The sequence below is a fragment of the Mercurialis annua genome, linkage group LG3 (assembly GCF_937616625.2).
Source record: "Mercurialis annua linkage group LG3, ddMerAnnu1.2, whole genome shotgun sequence".
Classification (NCBI taxonomy): Eukaryota; Viridiplantae; Streptophyta; class Magnoliopsida; order Malpighiales; family Euphorbiaceae; genus Mercurialis; species Mercurialis annua.
This window is the reverse complement of record NC_065572.1, coordinates 60,261,578-60,280,809: the sequence shown is the minus strand read 5'-3', so window position 1 is coordinate 60,280,809 and position 19,232 is coordinate 60,261,578. Positions and strand designations below refer to the sequence as shown.

General features: G+C 31.2%; 1 protein-coding gene and 1 long non-coding RNA gene across 2 annotated transcripts in view; one reads left to right on the top strand and one right to left on the bottom strand.

Moving 5' to 3' along the window:
• Positions 1-2,429: 2,429 nt before the first annotated feature.
• Positions 2,430-19,232, top strand: part of LOC126671970 (amino-acid permease BAT1) — a 32,139-nt gene continuing 15,336 nt past the window's right edge. Inside the window, exons 1-2 of the mRNA XM_050365819.2 lie at positions 2,430-2,629; positions 2,929-3,189. Of these exons, the coding sequence (XP_050221776.1) occupies positions 2,484-2,629; positions 2,929-3,189 (407 nt within the window). The 5' untranslated portion in view covers positions 2,430-2,483. The remainder of the gene's footprint in view (positions 2,630-2,928; positions 3,190-19,232) is intronic.
• Positions 15,965-18,533, bottom strand: LOC126671971 (uncharacterized). The gene is made up of 4 exons (XR_007639203.2): positions 18,394-18,533; positions 18,229-18,304; positions 17,232-17,316; positions 15,965-16,310 (listed from the first exon to the last, which is right to left on the bottom strand). It is a non-coding gene; the product is annotated as an uncharacterized LOC126671971 (long non-coding RNA).

Below are 19,232 nucleotides of genomic sequence, written 5' to 3'. Positions count from 1 at the left end.
AGCTGGTTGAAGGGTTCGGATCGTATTGTGATTGAGTCGGACGCGATGGATGTTGTGTTGGAGCTTCGTAACCCAGAGTTAGTCGCGCCAGATTTGTTGATTGATGATTGTTTGGAGCTAGCAAGGCAGTTTCATAATATTTATTTTGTTTTCGTGAGGCGATCTGCGAATCAAGCGGCGCATAATTTAGCGCAGAATGCTCGATTCTTGTCAGGTCATCAGGAATGGTTTAGCCATTTTCCAGAGTATCTCACAAGTGTAACTGCCTTTGATTTGATTTATTGAAATCATGTTTCCCATCAAAAAAAAAAAGTTATTAAATAAAATAAATAGTATGTTGGTCATGAAAACGATTTAATATACTCTTTATTCATTAAAGATTAATAGTATTTCAATAATTAACAATTTATAATTATGTATTGTTATTATTAATTTGTTTATTAAAAATAAATGATTAGTATATAGTATTTGTTAATTAGGTCTATCTCTATCAAAAACAAAATTAAACCATTCATTGAAAATAAATAAATTGATAAAAATATAAGGGTTAATTACAAATTAATACACAAACTTTATTCCAATTTGCAATTCCAACACGAACTTTAAAACTTGGCAAATTGGTACACCGATTTTCATTTTTTGGCGAATTGATACACCAAACTGGAAAAACACTAACGTGGACACTGTCATATACATCCACGTGTTGTTGTATGATTGGTCGGTGTACTAATTTGCCAAAAAAATGAAAGTTGGTGTACTAAATTGCCAAGTTTCAAAGTTCGTGTTGTAATTGCAAATTAGAGTAAAATTCGTGTATTAATTTGCAATTAACCCAAAATATAAAGATGTTATTTATTGTTAATAATCTACAATATATTTTATTTTGATAACTAATCTATAATATACGTAAAAGTTCTATTTAATTACGTTTAGTGTTGATGCTACATTTTACTTTTAAGAAACAACTTATTACCAACGAGCTGTAACTCAAATGGTATAAGCGATGGGCATCAAATGTCAAGGTCGTGGGTTCAAATTCTCCCACAAGCACTCCCCTCCCCATTATAAAAAAAAACAACTTATTTTTAATATTTAGTATATTACACTTTTTGACCACACTTTCTTTAAATACGCATTATTTTTAATGATGAAATTATAATTTGATTTTTGCTTATTATTAGTTTACATTAAAAAATTACTAATTATATTTAATGGTTACATTTTAAATTTTAAAACACTTTATCCGAAGCATCGCGAGGGTTCCGTACTAGTATATATATATAATAGATTCATAATTTATTAATTAATATTTGGAATAATTTTAACAACTTATTATCATTAAAACTAGTTTTAAAACTATTAGCAATAATTTAATATTTAATTTATTGGCATAAGAAATTAGTTGAAGATAATTTTAATTTTTATTTAATTTCAGTAATTTATTAAAAAATATGTAATAAAAGAATACGAAAATGAATGACAATTAATCCTAACCACATATATTTCACATTAAAAGCATTCTTCAACTTCTCCATCCCATGTGGATGCAGATTTTGTCATTGACAGTGTCAGTTTTAAGTTATTAACAAAAAGGTTAATATCAAAAAAATTCATCAATTTTACATGTTTTCTCATTTTAATCACAAAATTTAAATTTTTTTATTTTCATGCATGAACTACCACTTTTTCTCAAATTCATGCACGATGCTGAGGTGTCACGGCTCTATTGGTGTAATTTACTGAGGTGGATGTCATTTTACACCAATAAATGAGTGCCACCTCGGCACCGTGCATGAATTTGAGAAAAAGTGGTAGTTCGTGTATGAAAATGAGAAAATTTAAACTTCGTGATTAAAATGAGAAAACGTGTAAAGTTCGTGATTTTTTTTGACATTAACCCTTAACAAAATGGTATCTCGGATTCAAGAAATTGAGGTTTGATGGTTTTGGTTAAAATCCAGATTTTACTGGTTTAATCCGATTTTTGCATATATTTTTTATTGTATATTCAGTTTTGATATCTAACCGGATCAAACAGCTGGCCGGTTTCTAGTTAATTCGGTCTGACCGACCGGTCCACTCCTATTTAAAAACACGACTTTTAATATATATCTAGTTTATTAGATAAAATTTTCTTATCGCAAAAAGAAATTATTTTCCATTTTTTAATAATAATAAATAAATAAATAAATAAATACTTATTCATTTTATAAAAAAACAATTAACAGTAATAGGCACCATTACTATCAACTCTTCGGTTTGCTAAAATGGTTAAAACTCATTAAATGCAGCAACGGCAAATAAGGTGAAGTAAATAGCGGTCATGCTGACCGTGAGATGAAACCTACAGCTTTACAACAACCGGTCAAAAGTTCTCACCTAAGCAAACTCAACTATTTAAATATTTTTTTGTTTTGGCAAAAAAAAAACTATTAAATACATTTCGCAGTAGAAAATTCATAACAGAAAAAAGCAAAAAGAGAATGAATCCTCCCACTTTTAACCTCCACGATGAAGAAGAAGATTCAGCCTCTTATCTGCTTCTCGGAGAGGGCAGTTTCGTCATTGATTCCGGCAATAGTCGACTGAAACAACTCGGCTACAAGCAAGAACTCAATCGTAGCCTCTCGTATGCAATTTACCTTTCGTTTCATTACTTTTCGTGTTTCTGCTCATAACAATTTTTTTTAGATAGGACGAACATTTCACTTATTTAACCCGTCCCGTTTCGAAAACATTTAAAGCACGATAGGATATAAAATTTCATTTTCCACATAAAAAATCTTGAAATGGCACTCTTTTACTGTGTTTATGTCCACGTGTCCGTAGTTTCCGTGTCTGCATCCGTGCTATCTAGTGAATTTTTCGGATTAATTCAGATTCGAGTGCTGCTGCATTTTAATGGTGAGATTTGTAATCTTTGTGCAGGGCAATTGCAAATTTTTCTTTGACTTTCTCAATTATATCAGTGATCACTGGTGTAACAACTCTGTATAATACTGGTTTAAGTTTTGGTGGGCCAGCTACAATGGTGTGTGGGTGGCCAGTAGTGGGGCTGTTAACCATGATCGTGGGATTATCAATGGCTGAGATTTGTTCTGCTTATCCAACTTCCGGTGGGCTTTATTTTTGGAGTGCTAAGCTTTGTGGGGACGAGTGGGGTCCGTTTGCTTCCTGGATCACTGGCTGGTACGTTTATCAAATCTCTTTCTTCAATAATTGTTTCATGCTCCATTTTTAGCCACATTTTTTTATTTTAGTTCAATATCAGTCATAACTTTTGGTTGTTAATTTTGGTCATAAACTTTTGGCCTAATTACTTAAAAAACTCTCACCTTATAACATTTTTTCGTTTATACCCTCACGTAGGAAAAAGTTCATTTGTACCCTTTTTTTGATTTTTTATTTTCATCTCTACCCTAAAATTTAAATTTTTGACAATTAAATTAATTAAAGAATGAAAATATTATAAATGACTAATAATATTAATGTTTAATTAAAATATAAGCTAAATATAAAGCATCATTTTGAATATTTTTCCAAATGAAAAGAGGTCAAATTAGCTCTTTAGGGTAGAGATGAAAACGAAAAATAAAAAAAAGGGTACAAATGAACTTTTTCCTACATGAGGGTATAAACGAAAAAATATTACAAGGTGGGGTTTTTTTAAATAATTAGGCCTAAATTTTTTGTGTTTCAATTTCATGCATTAATTTTTTATAAATTTAATTTCAGCCTCCATTTTTGTGTGATTCACTTTTTTATATCTATTTTTTAGTTTATGTTATTGTTAGTAATATTGTAGTACTATACTTTTTTAATAGATTAATGGTTTGAAATAATTTCCACCTTTTAACCCCTTTTTGTTTGCACCATGACGTTTTAAAATTGCCGATTTCACCAAAATCTACATCTTTTGTTTTTAATTACACCCTCAAACATCAAAATTCAAATTTTTTGATTTCAATTGCACCCTCAAGCATCAAAATTCACATTTTTTGGTTTTAATTGCACCCTTAAACATCAAATTGACCTCTTTTTTAATACTTCATATTTATATATATATATATATATATATATTCTAAATAGTTTTCAATGTTATAACTAAAACAAAAAAGTATATTTATAACATAATAATATTTATTTGTATTAAATTAAAACTTATTATTAGGTTTTGAATTTTTTGAGAAGAAGAGTTTTTTGTTAAATATAATATTTAGCGCTATTTAGAATATATGTTCAAATATAAAATATTGATTTGAATTTTTTTAAGTGAAAATAGATCAATTTAATATTTGAGGGTGCAATTAAAAATAAAAGATGCAAATTTGGGTGTAATCGGTGATTTTACAACGTTAGGGTGCAAATAAAAAGAAGTTAAAAGGTGAATTTTTTTTCTGGTGATTAGCTATTTTATTGAATTAATTTTAGTGACAAATATATTATTCAAATATAAATACTCTAAATTTATATTTTATTTATTTCGTTTTAATAAAAAATATTTAATTTAGAGAAAATTATTATAAAACTAGGCTAAAATTATCTGAAAATACATTATTTTTTTAATTTTTTTAATTTATGGTTCAAACAGTTAAAATCTTCAACTTTAATCTATTTTTCAACTTTCAGTTTCAACTATACTCACGTGTTCAAATTAGAGTGGAAAATGATATCAAAAATGCCTTTTTATATTGTTCAGATTTATCTTTTTATTACAAAAAATTTCAAATATGAAGAGCATATTAAATTCAATTTAAATAAATAGCTATAATTTAAAATAAAAATTAAAAATAATCTAAAATTAACAATTTAAAAAGTTTAGACCATAAACAAACAAGTTAAAAATGCGAGATATTTTTAAATAATTAAGCCTAAAAATTAACGAAGTGTAAATATGTTATGTTATATGTATTTTCTGAAAATTCATATGTTCAAATATTTCCAATTTTTGTCTCTTTTGTTAATTTTTTATACTTTTGATTTAAAATAATTATTAATATTGTTTATTTTTGTTTTTTACTTTTTATTTTTAACTATGTATTATATTTTTTTCCTATTTCAATTTAAACATTTTTTAAAATTTTTATATATATATTTTTACTTTTTTTTCTTAGTTTTTACTATATATTTAATACTCATTTCATCCCAATTTGATAAGAAGAATTCGAAGTTTTTGATTTTAAATTATAGACACTCAATTATTTATTTATTAAGTACTCCTTCTATTTCATTCTATTTGACAAATGTTTTTTAGATGTCTTATTCTAATTGTCATTTTTTATTCATGTCATATTTTTATTTAGATTCTTTCACTTTTTTCCTCTTATATCATTCATTTTTAAAATATACTTTTTAGTAAACTGTGAAACATTGAATAAAAATTTTAAGTTTTAAAGAAATAAATTTTTACCAACACTCGTTCCATTCCTCTATTTTGCAATTTTTTTACATGTATTATTCAAGATAATTCATTAAATAGGACATAATGTTATTTTTATATATCCTTTCCTTGTATAAAATATCTTATCTTTTTTTATGATAATTATTAATAATTGTACTCTATATGTTCAATTTTTTCTTACTAATTTAAACGTAAATCAATGTAGCATTAAAGGTTGAGATATTTAACTATTAATTGCTAATGTCATGCCAAAAGAATTAAAAGTTAAATTTGTAATTGAAAATTTTACTAATTTAACATGCCTTTTGAATACTTGAAAGTTGGCCAAATTTTAGCGTTAAACTTTAGAGCTAATATGTATAATAATCATTTTGTTTGTATTCTTATTTGGTTATAAAAGTTATGGATATCTTTAAAATTATTGAAGTATAAATGTCTAATTGTTTATAAAAAATGACAGTAATAAAATTAAATACTTCATCAGAAGAAAAAAAACTTCAATATCAAATTTAAATGACTTGTTTGGTTTTTTAATTAGCATCATAAACTATATCAATAGTAGTTTTTAAAATAGTTGCAAAATATGGAGTTAGTGTAAGAACTGACATCGAATTTGGTCTCACGGAAGAGAAAATGTTTGCAAAACAAATGCATATTACCATATAAATCTTAAAACGCGACTTAAAATATCTTATCAAATAAATTTTGAATAGATTAATGAAATTATTCTACAAAGTCATACAAATATTCATTTATTTACAGCTTTTGGTAAGACGAATTAAAGAAGGTTCTATGAGAGCTCACTTTAATATGTTGAAGTCTTTTTTTATTAATGAAAATTAGATAAATAAGTTGCAATTCTGCATATTCATGATTGATTAAAGCTCTATTAATTTAAAAATTAATGTTTATTGATATGTATGAGTACATCCACATATATGAAAAATGGTTTTACATGACGCAAAGTTTACAAAAATATTATCTATATTCAAAACAAAATGAGTTTTTATGTATTTATAAAAATAAAAAGCTTATTTTAAACATGCATGATGTTTTTAGCCGTTATTTCTCGTTCAAAAATTACTTCGATTAGCAATATACTTTTTGGAAAAATTGCATTTTCCCATTCATTTACTAAGAAGTTGCAAAAAGAAAGGGTAAGAATGGAGATGCCAAAACATTGAGGATGAAAGTCATAAGTAATATCAATAAAGATGTTAGTTGCAATTATATGTTTGAAAAGGTATTACCCATGATTAGAAAAATGACCACAAAATTGTTCAAAAAAATTATAAATATTCAACAAGATAATGCCAAATTTCATATCTGAGTTTATGATAACATTTTTTTTTGGGAAGAAGTTAAGCAAGAATGAATTTGATATTTGAATACCTTTAAATTCTAAATAGTCTAAGTTTAATCTTTTAAATTTTAACTGTTTGATATTAGAAGAGTCTCTAAGTAATTGACCATTTTTAAAACTCACAAATTTTAATCACCTCAATCATGTATTACTGCAGTGTCAAGAATTTAAATCTATGTCCATGTGGTAATTCATTAGTTCATCAATTGTTTTAGGACTTCTTTTTAATCATAAAGAGTCTGAATGAGTCTAAAAGAACTAAAATTTTAAACATCTAAATTTGAACCATTTGGAGGTTGAAAGCATAATCAAATATTAAATTCAATTTTGCTGGCTTTTATTAAAAAATATTATCTTGACCATTTTTTGCAGTTGCAAGTAAACATTTTCAATCATTTAATTGAGGATAACATTTTTATTGATATTGTTTATAGCTTTCGTCTCTAATTGGTATTTTTATTTTTACTACTCTTCTTTGCATCTTCTTTATAAACCAATGCAAAATTCCATTTTTTTTCAAAAAATACACTGCCATAAGAAGTAATTCTTGGGCGAGTAACGACAGCTAAAAACATCACTTTCAATATAAGATTTTTACTTTTACAAATACGCAAATGCTCTTTTTATTTTGGATGAAAATTGTGAAACTTTAGCAATGTAAAACCATTTTTCATCTATGTGGATATAATTGTGCATATTAATAAACATTGGTCTTAAATTAATAGTAACTTGATCAATCATATATATGCAGAATTACATACTTGCGTTTTTTTCATATGTTAAAAAAGGTGTTGCATTAGAGTGAGTTTTAATAGAACTATCTCTAATTCGTCTATGAACTATAAGCTTCGTCACACCCAAAGCCGTGGACAAAGAACAAATATTTGTACGATGTTGTAGATGGTTTTTACTAATATGCTCAAATTTATTTGATGAGCTATTTAACGTCGGGCTTCAAGACTTTCACAGTAAAGTTCACTATATATTAATTTTACAAGCATTTTCTCTCCCATGAGACAAATTTGATTTACAATTTATACATTAACTCCGTATTTCGCAGCTGTATCAGAAGCCACTATTAAATTTTGATGTCCACGTACAGTTTAAAATAGACATTCAAAATATTCAAGTTTTCTTATGGCTGTCAACCATTTTGTTTTAAAATTGTTAGCTAGGAATGAGCACAAAATTCTTCTTTTAAAATATCATTAGATATTTGATTTAAAATTGATAAAGTTTATGGTACTCTATTTAAATTTATAGGGAACAATTAGGGTGGAAATGGATTCAGGAAAGTCAATTAATCTAGAATGAAAGAATTATGATGCTAAAGGGGTTTTATATGTAGAATTTAAATTTACTACTAATTCAATAATTCTAAGGATATTTATAGCTTTTATATATAAGAATGCAAACAAAACAATTAGTATACACATTGACGCTAATGTTTAGCGCTAACATTTAACCAAATTTACTGAGATGCATCTGAAATTAGTAAAACTTCTGATTACAAATTAAATTTTCAATTCATTTGTTATGACAACAACAATTAAAAGTCAAATATATTAATTATTAATACTACTTTAAATTAACCAACGCTTCAATTACTAAGCTGGGAATTAAACAAATTCAGTACTATTATCAATATTTATCATTAAGAAAAAAATTAAAAATATACTTCCTCCATTTAAAAATTGTTGTCACTTTAGCCATTTTCATACAAATTAAGAAAGCAATAAATATGTCTAAATTTATAAATATTTTTACTAAATTAGCCCTTTTCAAAATTTGTTTACATTTATTATTATGATCTTTTATTTATATTTTTGTATACTTTTAATAAATTAATAAGGTTATATATGAAAAAATAACAATAAATATTTTATTGATATGGTAAAATGACAAGTATTTTGAACAAAATAATTTCTCAAAAACAATAATTATTTCAAAACGGAGGGAGTATAATGTAAGGAGTTAGATACAAGTAGTAATAGTCAAATATATCTCCATTAATTATAGTGTACCGGTACACAATTTTTGTTGGATTTGAGATTTGTTTTTATAATATTTATCACTTTAGTGTTTCAAGAAAGCATTTATTGCTATCTTTTCAAATTTATCTCTAACAATAAAATAATTTAATAAGGTTAAAATATTTATTTAAACATAAAAATAGTAGTAATTAATATAGACAATTTAGTAAAAGTATCTACAAATCAAGACATTTTTTATGAATATTTACTACTTTTTTAATTGATATGAAATGGTTAAATGCGACAAATATTATAGACCAGAACTCTTTCTTGGAAAGAAATAAAAATATTAAAAGACAAGTTACTACTACATAAGATAAGGGCAAGGAGTAAAAAGTCAATTCGGTATATTGTGACTTAAAATCGAATAACGCGTTCTCAACTATTTTAATCAATGAAGGACAATATTTTTAATTGTTAAATTAATTAAGGATAATACTATATATTTTTAAGTCAATTAAGGATAAATTAACACATTCCGGTCTCCGAACTTGTTCATATTGTTCTTAAGTGATTCAAAAATAGAGAATATTATCTTTATTGATCAAAATATTAAAAAGTGAGTTATTCGACCTTGAGTTACAAGTTGAAGGACCAAATTAATCTTTTTCTCTAAGGGCAGGTGTGATATTACTTTTGTAAATGAACTCATTTTATTTAGATAACTTGAATTTCTTTATACCCATATATGTTTTAAATTGCTCATCAATTCAAAATATAGAAAGTATTGTTTTCTTTATGGACAATTTTTAGTTAATTTGTTATTAGATTAATTCTACCATTTATAGATTTTTCATTTTAAGTAATTTATCTTTTAAGAGTAGTAGATATATTTCATATGAAAATGGATTAAAAATTTGTCATATGATACGATTTATACATGCATCAATACAATTTTTCTAACGTTTTGATCTTTGTAAAGTGTGCTCCGGCAACTTGCTATACTAACTAATGCAGTGGTTAAACGTTTACGTTGTCCACATTCCCAAGATGATTACTATCTATTTCGCTGATCCTCTAGGGGAAATAATTAAAATGGGGTGGCCTTTAATATTCAATGTTCACTTCAATACTTTTTTTTTTGAGATAATTAGAAAAGAAAAAGCGTTTGTGGGAGTAATTAAATCCACGACCTAACATTAAGTGTTTAAGAATCGATTAATAAAATAGTTGGTATAAGCGCTCCTTAGGTTGATTAATAAAATAATTGAAACGTTGATATAAGTAAATGCATAACAAATAGTAATTGATTAATAAAATAGTAAATGCATAATAAATAATTGATTAATAAAATAGTTGAAAACGTCACCCCTTGAGTGTTTAAGAATCAAATCGGACCATATGATTTAAAAGTTCGACCGTAAACCAAACATCAGTTTTGTTCGATTGTTCCTAAAAAATTTGGAATTCGATTCAACCTCTTTGAACTGAAATAAACCCATAAATTAATAAACCATCGAACTAATTAACCTTCAAAAACTGTTCAATCCATTGAATTTGGGATTTTAAAAGCTTTGGTGAGCTTGCGGTTGTGCTACCATCTCAGTTTGTACCTTTGCGATGTTGCGGAAGCTCAATCGATTACGCTAGCGAATCACATATTGTGCTAAATAATTATACCGGAAAATTCCCAGAAAAGAATGGTGGGTCACAGGCGGACCACTTAAGTACCAAACTCCTTAGACAGAATTTCACACGATATAAATAACTTCACAGTATATAACTCCAACTAGCCTGAGCGTTAGCTAATAAATAAACAATAAAGAGAACACCAACCTTTTAACGAGGTTCAGCCAGAAATGACCGGCTTACATCCTCGGGCACTGCCCAAAATATTCCACTAATTGTTTGTAACAGAATACAAACTAGAGAGAGAACCAACTAAGCCTTAGGAGTTGATAAGGCTTGTTGTGGGATGAGTTTCAATGGGTAGAGGAGACTCCCTTTTATAAGCTAAGGAAGTCCTCACCCCTCCACTCCTAAGCAATGTGGGATTCTATACTATATGTATATAGCTCAACAATCACAAGTCCCTTTTCTAAACAATGTGGGACAAATCTAAAATGAGCCATATCCAACAAATCTCCACCTTGGCGAATTTTCTTTCTACCATCTCGGACTATCTTCAATAGTACCTTCAACTGCGCTTCAAAAGCGCCAACTCTCAACTGTAGCAGTCAAGTATCAATGTGGGATGATCCCACTTCAACACTCTCCCTCACGCATAGCATGACCGAGCAGAGCAACCAATCCCCCATCACGCATCGCATGGGCCGGGCCACATTCAAATCTCAAATATTGAGAACACTAATCAAATTCAAACAATGTTTGAACTTGACTGCTTTCACAATCTTTGTCATCATATGAGCAGGAGTTTCCATGGTCAAAATCTTCCGAAGTAGGACTCCACCTTCTTCAATAACCTCTGGCACCAAATGATATCGAACATCAATGTGCTTCGTCCTTGCATGGTAAACTTGGTCATTCTCTATAATGTCCAATTTACCAAGCAACCCATGAAGCCAAATTGCTTCCTTAACAGCTTCTGCACTTGCCATGTACTCTACCTCCGTGGTAGACAAAGCAACTATTGACTGCAAGGTAGACTTCCAACTAAACGACGCCTTTGCTAGTGTAAACACATAGCCTGTAGTCGATCTCCGTTTATCAACGTAGTCCGAATCATTGTACCCAACTACATATTGACCATCTTTCTTGTCCTGCCCAAATATTAGACCAATATCCACAGTATTCAAAGTATACTGTAGAATCCAATTTTCATCTCCAGCCACCTTGAGTCCATCTGGCTGAGTCGAATTGATTTCCCCATCCAAGAATCCATGTAAAAACACTGTTTTTACGTCCAACTGAACTAGTTCCATATTCAAATGTGCTAATAAGGCCAACAAAATTTTAATGGAAGAATGTTTAACAACTCGAGAGATAGCCTCAATTCCTTCCGTCCCAACATAGCTTTTAGCTACCAACTTTGCCTTATAGCCAATATCATTCTTGTTTGGAAATCCTTCTTCATATATCCAATTACAGGGACGTAGTCCCTCCAATAATCCTTGAGTTGCAAGAACCGTCAAGAATTTTCCACCATCATGCCCCAAACGCCGATGCCAAAGACTGATTTCTTCTAGCTCATTATCATCACTAGAAGCAACTATAGCTGACCCAATAATTGCATTACCCTGATAGTAATACAAGTTATTGTTCTTTCGAATTCCTTTCATGACAACCTGTCCACCCGAGAATACCTTCATAACTCCATTTACTGCAGTCACAACAAAGCCCTTTGATTCTAGGACTCCTATAGAAATGAGCTTTTTCGTCAAACTCGGTACATAGCGAACATCTTCCAGAATCCTTATTGACCCATCATGGTTCCTCAAGTGAATTGAACCAATTCCTTTTGTCAAACAAGGATTGCCACTTGCTGTGTAAACAACTCCACCTTCTAGCTCTTTGAAGTCAACAAACAATTCCCGATTGGGACACATATGATGACAACAACCCGAATCTAGAAGCCATTCAATAGGAGTATTTACCGATGACACAACAACCAATGAAAGATTTGAATCTTCGTCGTCATACTCAGCTACATTCGTAGCAAACTCAACTTTTTCTTTATCAGTCTTGCCTTTATTCTTCAATTTGGGACAATCCCTTTTCCAATGCCCTTTCTCTCGACAAAAGACACATTCTTCTTTCTCTGGTCGGGACTTTGATCTCCCTTCCTTCCCAATTGTTTGGCTTTTCAAACGGCCTCTAACAATCAAAGCTTCTGCTGCACTACTAGTGTTTTCTTTCTTATCTTTTCTTCTCAATTCATAACTATATAATGCAGCGCAAACTTCGCTAAGAGACACACCAACCTTCCCATGAAGTAGAGTAGTTTCAAGAAACTCAAACTTTTCAGGAAGTGATCTCAACAACATCAAAGCCAAATCTTCATCATCAAACGTCACATCCAAATTCAACAAATCGGCTACTAATTGGTTGAAATTTGTGACGTGCTCATTCATAGTAGTACCTGGGAGATACGTGAACCGAAACAGCCTTTTCTTCATGTGAAGCTTATTCTGACTGTTCTTTTTCAAAAATTTCTCCTCCAATGCTTTCCACAAACTACTTGCAGATGTTTCCTTTGAGAAAGGATATCTCTGCTCTCTGGAAAGACATGACCGAATGGTACCACATGCTAAACGATTGATGCTACTCCATTCTCTCTCATCAACATCTGTTGGTTTCTCTTTTTCAATAGCGACATCTAGACCTTGCTGAAATAAAGCGTCTAGAAGCTCACTTTGCCACATGCCGAAATGTCCTGTACCATCAAAAATCTCCACCGCAATTCTTGCATTCGACATAGCCATTCTTCCCGAGGAAGAAGCTATCAACGTGGATAGACTTTTGCTCCCAGACATTTCTGCTCCAACTTTTATTTAATAGCTAACCGATATGCCAAGGATAGAACCTTAGCTCTGATACCAATTGTTGCGGAAGCTCAATCGATTACGCTAGCGAATCACATATTGTGCTAAATAATTATACCGGAAAATTCCCAGAAAAGAATGGTGGGTCACAGGCGGACCACTTAAGTACCAAACTCCTTAGACAGAATTTCACACGATATAAATAACTTCACAGTATATAACTCCAACTAGCCTGAGCGTTAGCTAATAAATAAACAATAAAGAGAACACCAACCTTTTAACGAGGTTCAGCCAGAAATGACCGACTTACATCCTCGGGCACTGCCCAAAATATTCCATTAATTGTTTGTAACAGAATACAAACTAGAGAGAGAACCAACTAAGCCTTAGGAGTTGATAAGACTTGCTGTGGGATGAGTTTCAATGGGTAGAGGAGACTCCCTTTTATAAGCTAAGGAAGTCCTTACCCCTCCACTCCTAAGCAATGTGGGATTCTACACTATATGTATATAGCTCAACAATCACAAGTCCCTTTTCTAAACAATGTGGGACAAATCTAAAATGAGCCATATCCAACATGCGAGACATAAGAGATTCCTTCTTTCTTGTCAATAACATTCAAGAAACTGGATCTGCATGCTAGCTGGCAACTAAATCTTCAAAAGTGGCTATTCTTTTTCTTTTCTTAGAGAAATTCTTATGTAGACTCGGTCTACCACGTCATCCGCAGACTAACTTATCACATTATGACACGTCATTAAAATGATGACAATCTTGTAAATTCGTTTTTTACTTATTTACACATTTGAATAGTAATATTACAAGATTGCCATCATTTTAATGATATGTCATAATGTGATAGGTTTGGTCTACGGATGACGTGGTAGACCGAGTCTACCTAAGAATTTCTCCTTTTCTTAATATAATCTTCGATTTTTGAGACTCGCTTGCTTTTAATGATGTCCTCAAAAATTTGATAAATAGTAAATACACATGTAGTCAACAAGCTTTAAGCTTTTTACATAAGAAAGTGGGAACACTTAAAAAAAGGGAGAAGGCTCAATAATGACCTTAATGTTTTGAGGCTCAATTATGAACTTTATATTATTAAAACCTAAAATTTGTACCCATCTCTAAAACAATGTTACTTAAAACATTAATATGAGAAGATTGTAAATTTTAATTTTTAGTTAGATGAAAGTCATAATTAAACCTTAAAAAAAATATGAAGAGGCTACAAGGCAATATTAGATTCATTTTTGAGTGTTTTTCCTAAAACAAATACAACAAAAAATAAAGTCAAAATGCAAAAAATGAGACGTTGAACAATTCTCCATGTGGGCGCAATTGCCCACATCCAATACACAGAATCACAATGTGAGCTGGCCCACCCAGCCCGCAATATTATATTGGGGCTGGCCTTAATCCACCTGATTAACCATAATCAGCTGGATTAAAACAATCCGCAATATCATATCGAGTACTGCAATTTCTCTAATAATTGAGGAGAGAGTGTCTCACTCTTTCTCCAATTATTTGGATAGACTATGATTCGACAATTATTATTGTCCAATCAATAAATTATTTTAAAAAATAATTAATAATAAATTTAGGATTTTGAGCGTTTTTAAAAGTTTTTACCGTTATGAAATTTGGCAAAAAAATAAGATAATAAATTTCGTGTTTAGGATTGAGGATTAGGGTTTAGGGTTTAGGATTTTGAGCATTTTTAATCTTTTTTTTACCCTTTTGAAATTTGACAAAAATAGGATAATAATAAATTATTAGTGTTTTGTATATAATTTTAAAAAAACATTACACAACAATTAAAAGTAACCGTAAAACTTTATATACATAAATATTTGAACAATAATTAAAAAGCTATAAAATACAACAAACAGTCTGGTCTACTGGGGACCATAAGTGCGTCCTCATGTTGTAACCCCTATTCATATGCCGACTCATCTAGGAATTAGTCAATGGCCGGTAACCTCTGCCATCTGGGGCGGTGCTACGGTCGCTACTATCATCGTTTGGACTGTCCACATCCTCAGTCTCGTCCTCACCGCGGTCGACATCAGGAGCAGGCGCTTGTGAGGAGGGGCCCAACCCTAACCCTAGAAAAAAGGAAGGAAGCTGAAAGTCACGAAACCCAGTGAACAGCTGTAAGTCAGGATCCAAACTGAACACCCAAGGCTCCGTGACAAAAAAATGCAGCTGGGAGAGACTCTGGGTCGGGTGGGAAGAGGATGCCGGCTCATATGACGTCGTGCCATAATCAAACTGACCTGCCGGCGATGGATGGTAGCCCTCAAGCAGTTAAGTAAGCTGACCCGGAGGTGTCCGCAGAGTGGACCAATTCTCATCAAATAATGTAAATGTCGGCTGCGAAGGAGGTATCTGAGCCAGAGGTGTCTGCGTCGGCAGTGGAGCCTGAAACGGGGTAATAGCGGAACCCAGATGCTGGGAGTAGTGCGACGGCGTGGCCAGCGGAGTAGTGTAAGCCGTCTGCCTAAATGACGGGTCAACATAAGGCAAGACACAGGCGGTACAGAGAAAGACGAAGCTAGTGGCCCCTGGGTCTTTGAAGAGGTGCTCCCAGAATTGTCACGACCCAAAATCTCGGGCCGCGACCGGCGCTAGGGAATGGGAATTGTAGTTCCAAAACCCGTAGCAAGCCTGAAAATCGCTAAAACTTTTTCGCAAATAACAATCATACAAAGACTTTACAAACGGAAGCATTTATATACACTAGTAAAACAATACATCTTGCTCGGGCCTATCGTTTCCGTACCTTGTACGTACTAACCCGACATATAATACTAGTGTTACATACACCTCACGGGAATTTACCTCCGTGGAATAAATATGACAATCGTAGTCAAAACAAACATAAACACACTGACAACAAATGTAAACAATGAAAAACGTATTAATGTACTAGGCTACGACACTGGTCAGACATTACACTACTGCAGCAATTATGGAAGTCGGGACTGTACATAGCCAAAGGGACTTCCGGTCAAAGACGGACTTCTAGCCAAGTTCAGAATAGGTACCTGAAAAACACACTATTTGGGGGTCAGCTATTAAGCTGAGTGAGTTATACTTTACTTACCATATTATCAAAATAAGCATCGCATTTAAAACATTTTTTTAAGATATATATATAAATATATATATATATATATATATATATATATATATATATATATATATATATATATGTACAATCACATTTTCAAACAATTCCAACATATACAATTACAGCGATTGCAAACAATTCACTTAAGACAAGTATTTGATCCGATCGAAACCTTAATCTTAAACTCCTTAACCTCTCCTAAACCATATCACATTCAAATCATATCGTCCGAGTGGCCGGGTCCCGAGATAGTTCGACCGAGTTACCCGCTACCACGTGGCATAGTCCCGAGATAATTCAACCGAGTTACATCATGCCACTACTTAATCCCAAGTTGTGGGTCCCGAGATAGTTCAACCGAGTTACCCACCAGATACGGGTCCCGAGATAGTTCGACCGAGTTACCTCGTATCTGCCACAATTATAATCCTCCTTTCCGATACCCAAACATATTCCATTTCATAATTATAAATATGATCAACATTTAATGAACTCATATCAAACGTATCTATGTACGGATATCTAGACTTTCATAAACACCGGTGATCACACGGCCTATTGACGCCCAATAGGTAGCTCGTTTCTTCGGATCATATACAAACTCACATTGGCAAATAATCGACAAGTCATAAGCAAAGTAATACAATTCATATATCAAACAAGTCAAACCAATACAATGTAGTTCACTCCATAAACAAACAATTCAAATATAAATCAATCCAATAAGAACAACCCAATAAAATCAAGCTATATAATTTATGCGATGCATTTAATAATAATAATAATATATATAGTATATATAAAATAGTTTTTAATACGATAATAAGAGTGAGTAAAATATACTCACCGCTTGCTATCCATAATCTTCGATAATACCTAGCGATCTCGCGTTCCGTAAGTTTCGGGTTCCATTGGTAGTCGTCTCGTCAAGTCTACACAATTTCGATAATAACTCGAATTAATTACAATCTAACTATAATTAATTAATCCAAAACTAGGTTTCTAGCCAACTTCGGCTATGGAAACCGTTTACTTAAAACAGTCCGACCACTAAATAAAATTGACATTCTTAATGTTCAGAACGTCGCCTACAACTTTCATTTAGGTCTCGGACTAAGATAAGTACCCGAAGGTGTCAGAATTTGGCTCTAAAGTTAATAACGTAGGGCTGTTCTAAATTTCAGAACTGCTATGTGCGACATAATGTTCTAATTTATTTGAGACACTTAGAGACCGAACTAGCAGAAACTTATACTTAGACATTTATAGACGACATCCTTAAGTTTCCGTACCACCAAACGGAACTTAATTTGGAGCTATATAGCTTGAGATATTGTCCTTGCAATATGGCTGTTCTGCAGCACATATTCTGCAATATCGTCAAATTATTTCGCGCATACTTGACTCCTAACTTATGACTCGTCGAGAGTAAAACTTTAACCGATATCATACTTCTATACCCATGCAATTCAGCCACCATAATCAATCCTAATCATACACAATCCATGACTTAGAAAATATCAAAAACATCTAGTCATGAATTCATCAAAATGACCAAACTATTTAACCATTTTTCATCCAAATTTTATCAATTAATCTTAACTTATATTCAGCTCTATTTTATCTCAAATTAAACCTTATCTTCATCACTTGATCCTCATATTATCACCTAGCAACCATGGCCGAACACCCTTCACCATTTCATATCAAAATTTCATTCAATACTTGCCAATAACAACACAAAACATCAACTATCAAAATCATGCTATTGCCAAACCCTAAGTCCATTTTCCTATTCAATTTCATCAATCACAACTTAATAAATTTCAGAAAACATACCTCACCTTGATTGATGATACTTTGTTGAAGATTTAGCATCAAACTCACCATCCAAATCATCCATATAAGCTTACAATTACACTATAACAATCAAACAATCAAAACCTCAATTAAACCTCAAAATTCGAAATTATACTCATAAACCCTAACTGAGATAATAACTTTCTCACCTTGATTTTATGGGCTAGATCAGTAGATATCGTTCTCCTCTTTCCGGTGCCGCAAAAATCAAGCGAATCGGATGAAAAACGAAGAAACGGCAAGCAAAAGAAGATCATGGAGCTTTTTGAGGATATGAAGATCTTCTAAACCCTTTCTTGCTGGAAATCAGACTTTGAAGGCTTCATATGCCTATGGAGGTGGTATATATAGCTTGGTAAAATATTTTAATTGGTCCTTTAAGTTGTCACCTCCATTAGTTTCAATTTCTAACTTTTATTTCGTCCAATTTAACCCATTAATCGCTTAATCGTTCGATCTCGATAAATTTCATATTATTTATATCCAAATAAATAATACTCTTCCTCTCTCTTATTATTTCATTATCCAATAATAAATTTCACTAATTTTCGGCAAAAACGCTTAATTTTCCAATTTGAGCGAAAATGACTATTTCCATCACTTTTTTCGTCTTTATTTTCATTTGATAAATATCGATATCCAAATAATCGATATTATTATCTTAAATACCAATTCCCGTCAATAATTTATTTAAATTATATTTTTTTTTTGCCAATAAAATTCTATTTTCCAATTTCTTAGGGACTTTAACTTATTTTAAATTCCAACTTTTCTTACGATTTTCTTTAGTCCCGTCAAACTATTTTAGGCATTATAATTATTAAAATTTCTTCTTTAAATATTTCCTTATTAAATCCTTCCGATAATTTCTTTTCTAGCCGCTTCATTATTTCAAATCGGACAGGTGGCCTACTTTGGCAACGCCAGACGTACGGGGTATTACATTCTTCCCCCCTTATTAAAATTCGTCCTCGAATTTTTTCTATTA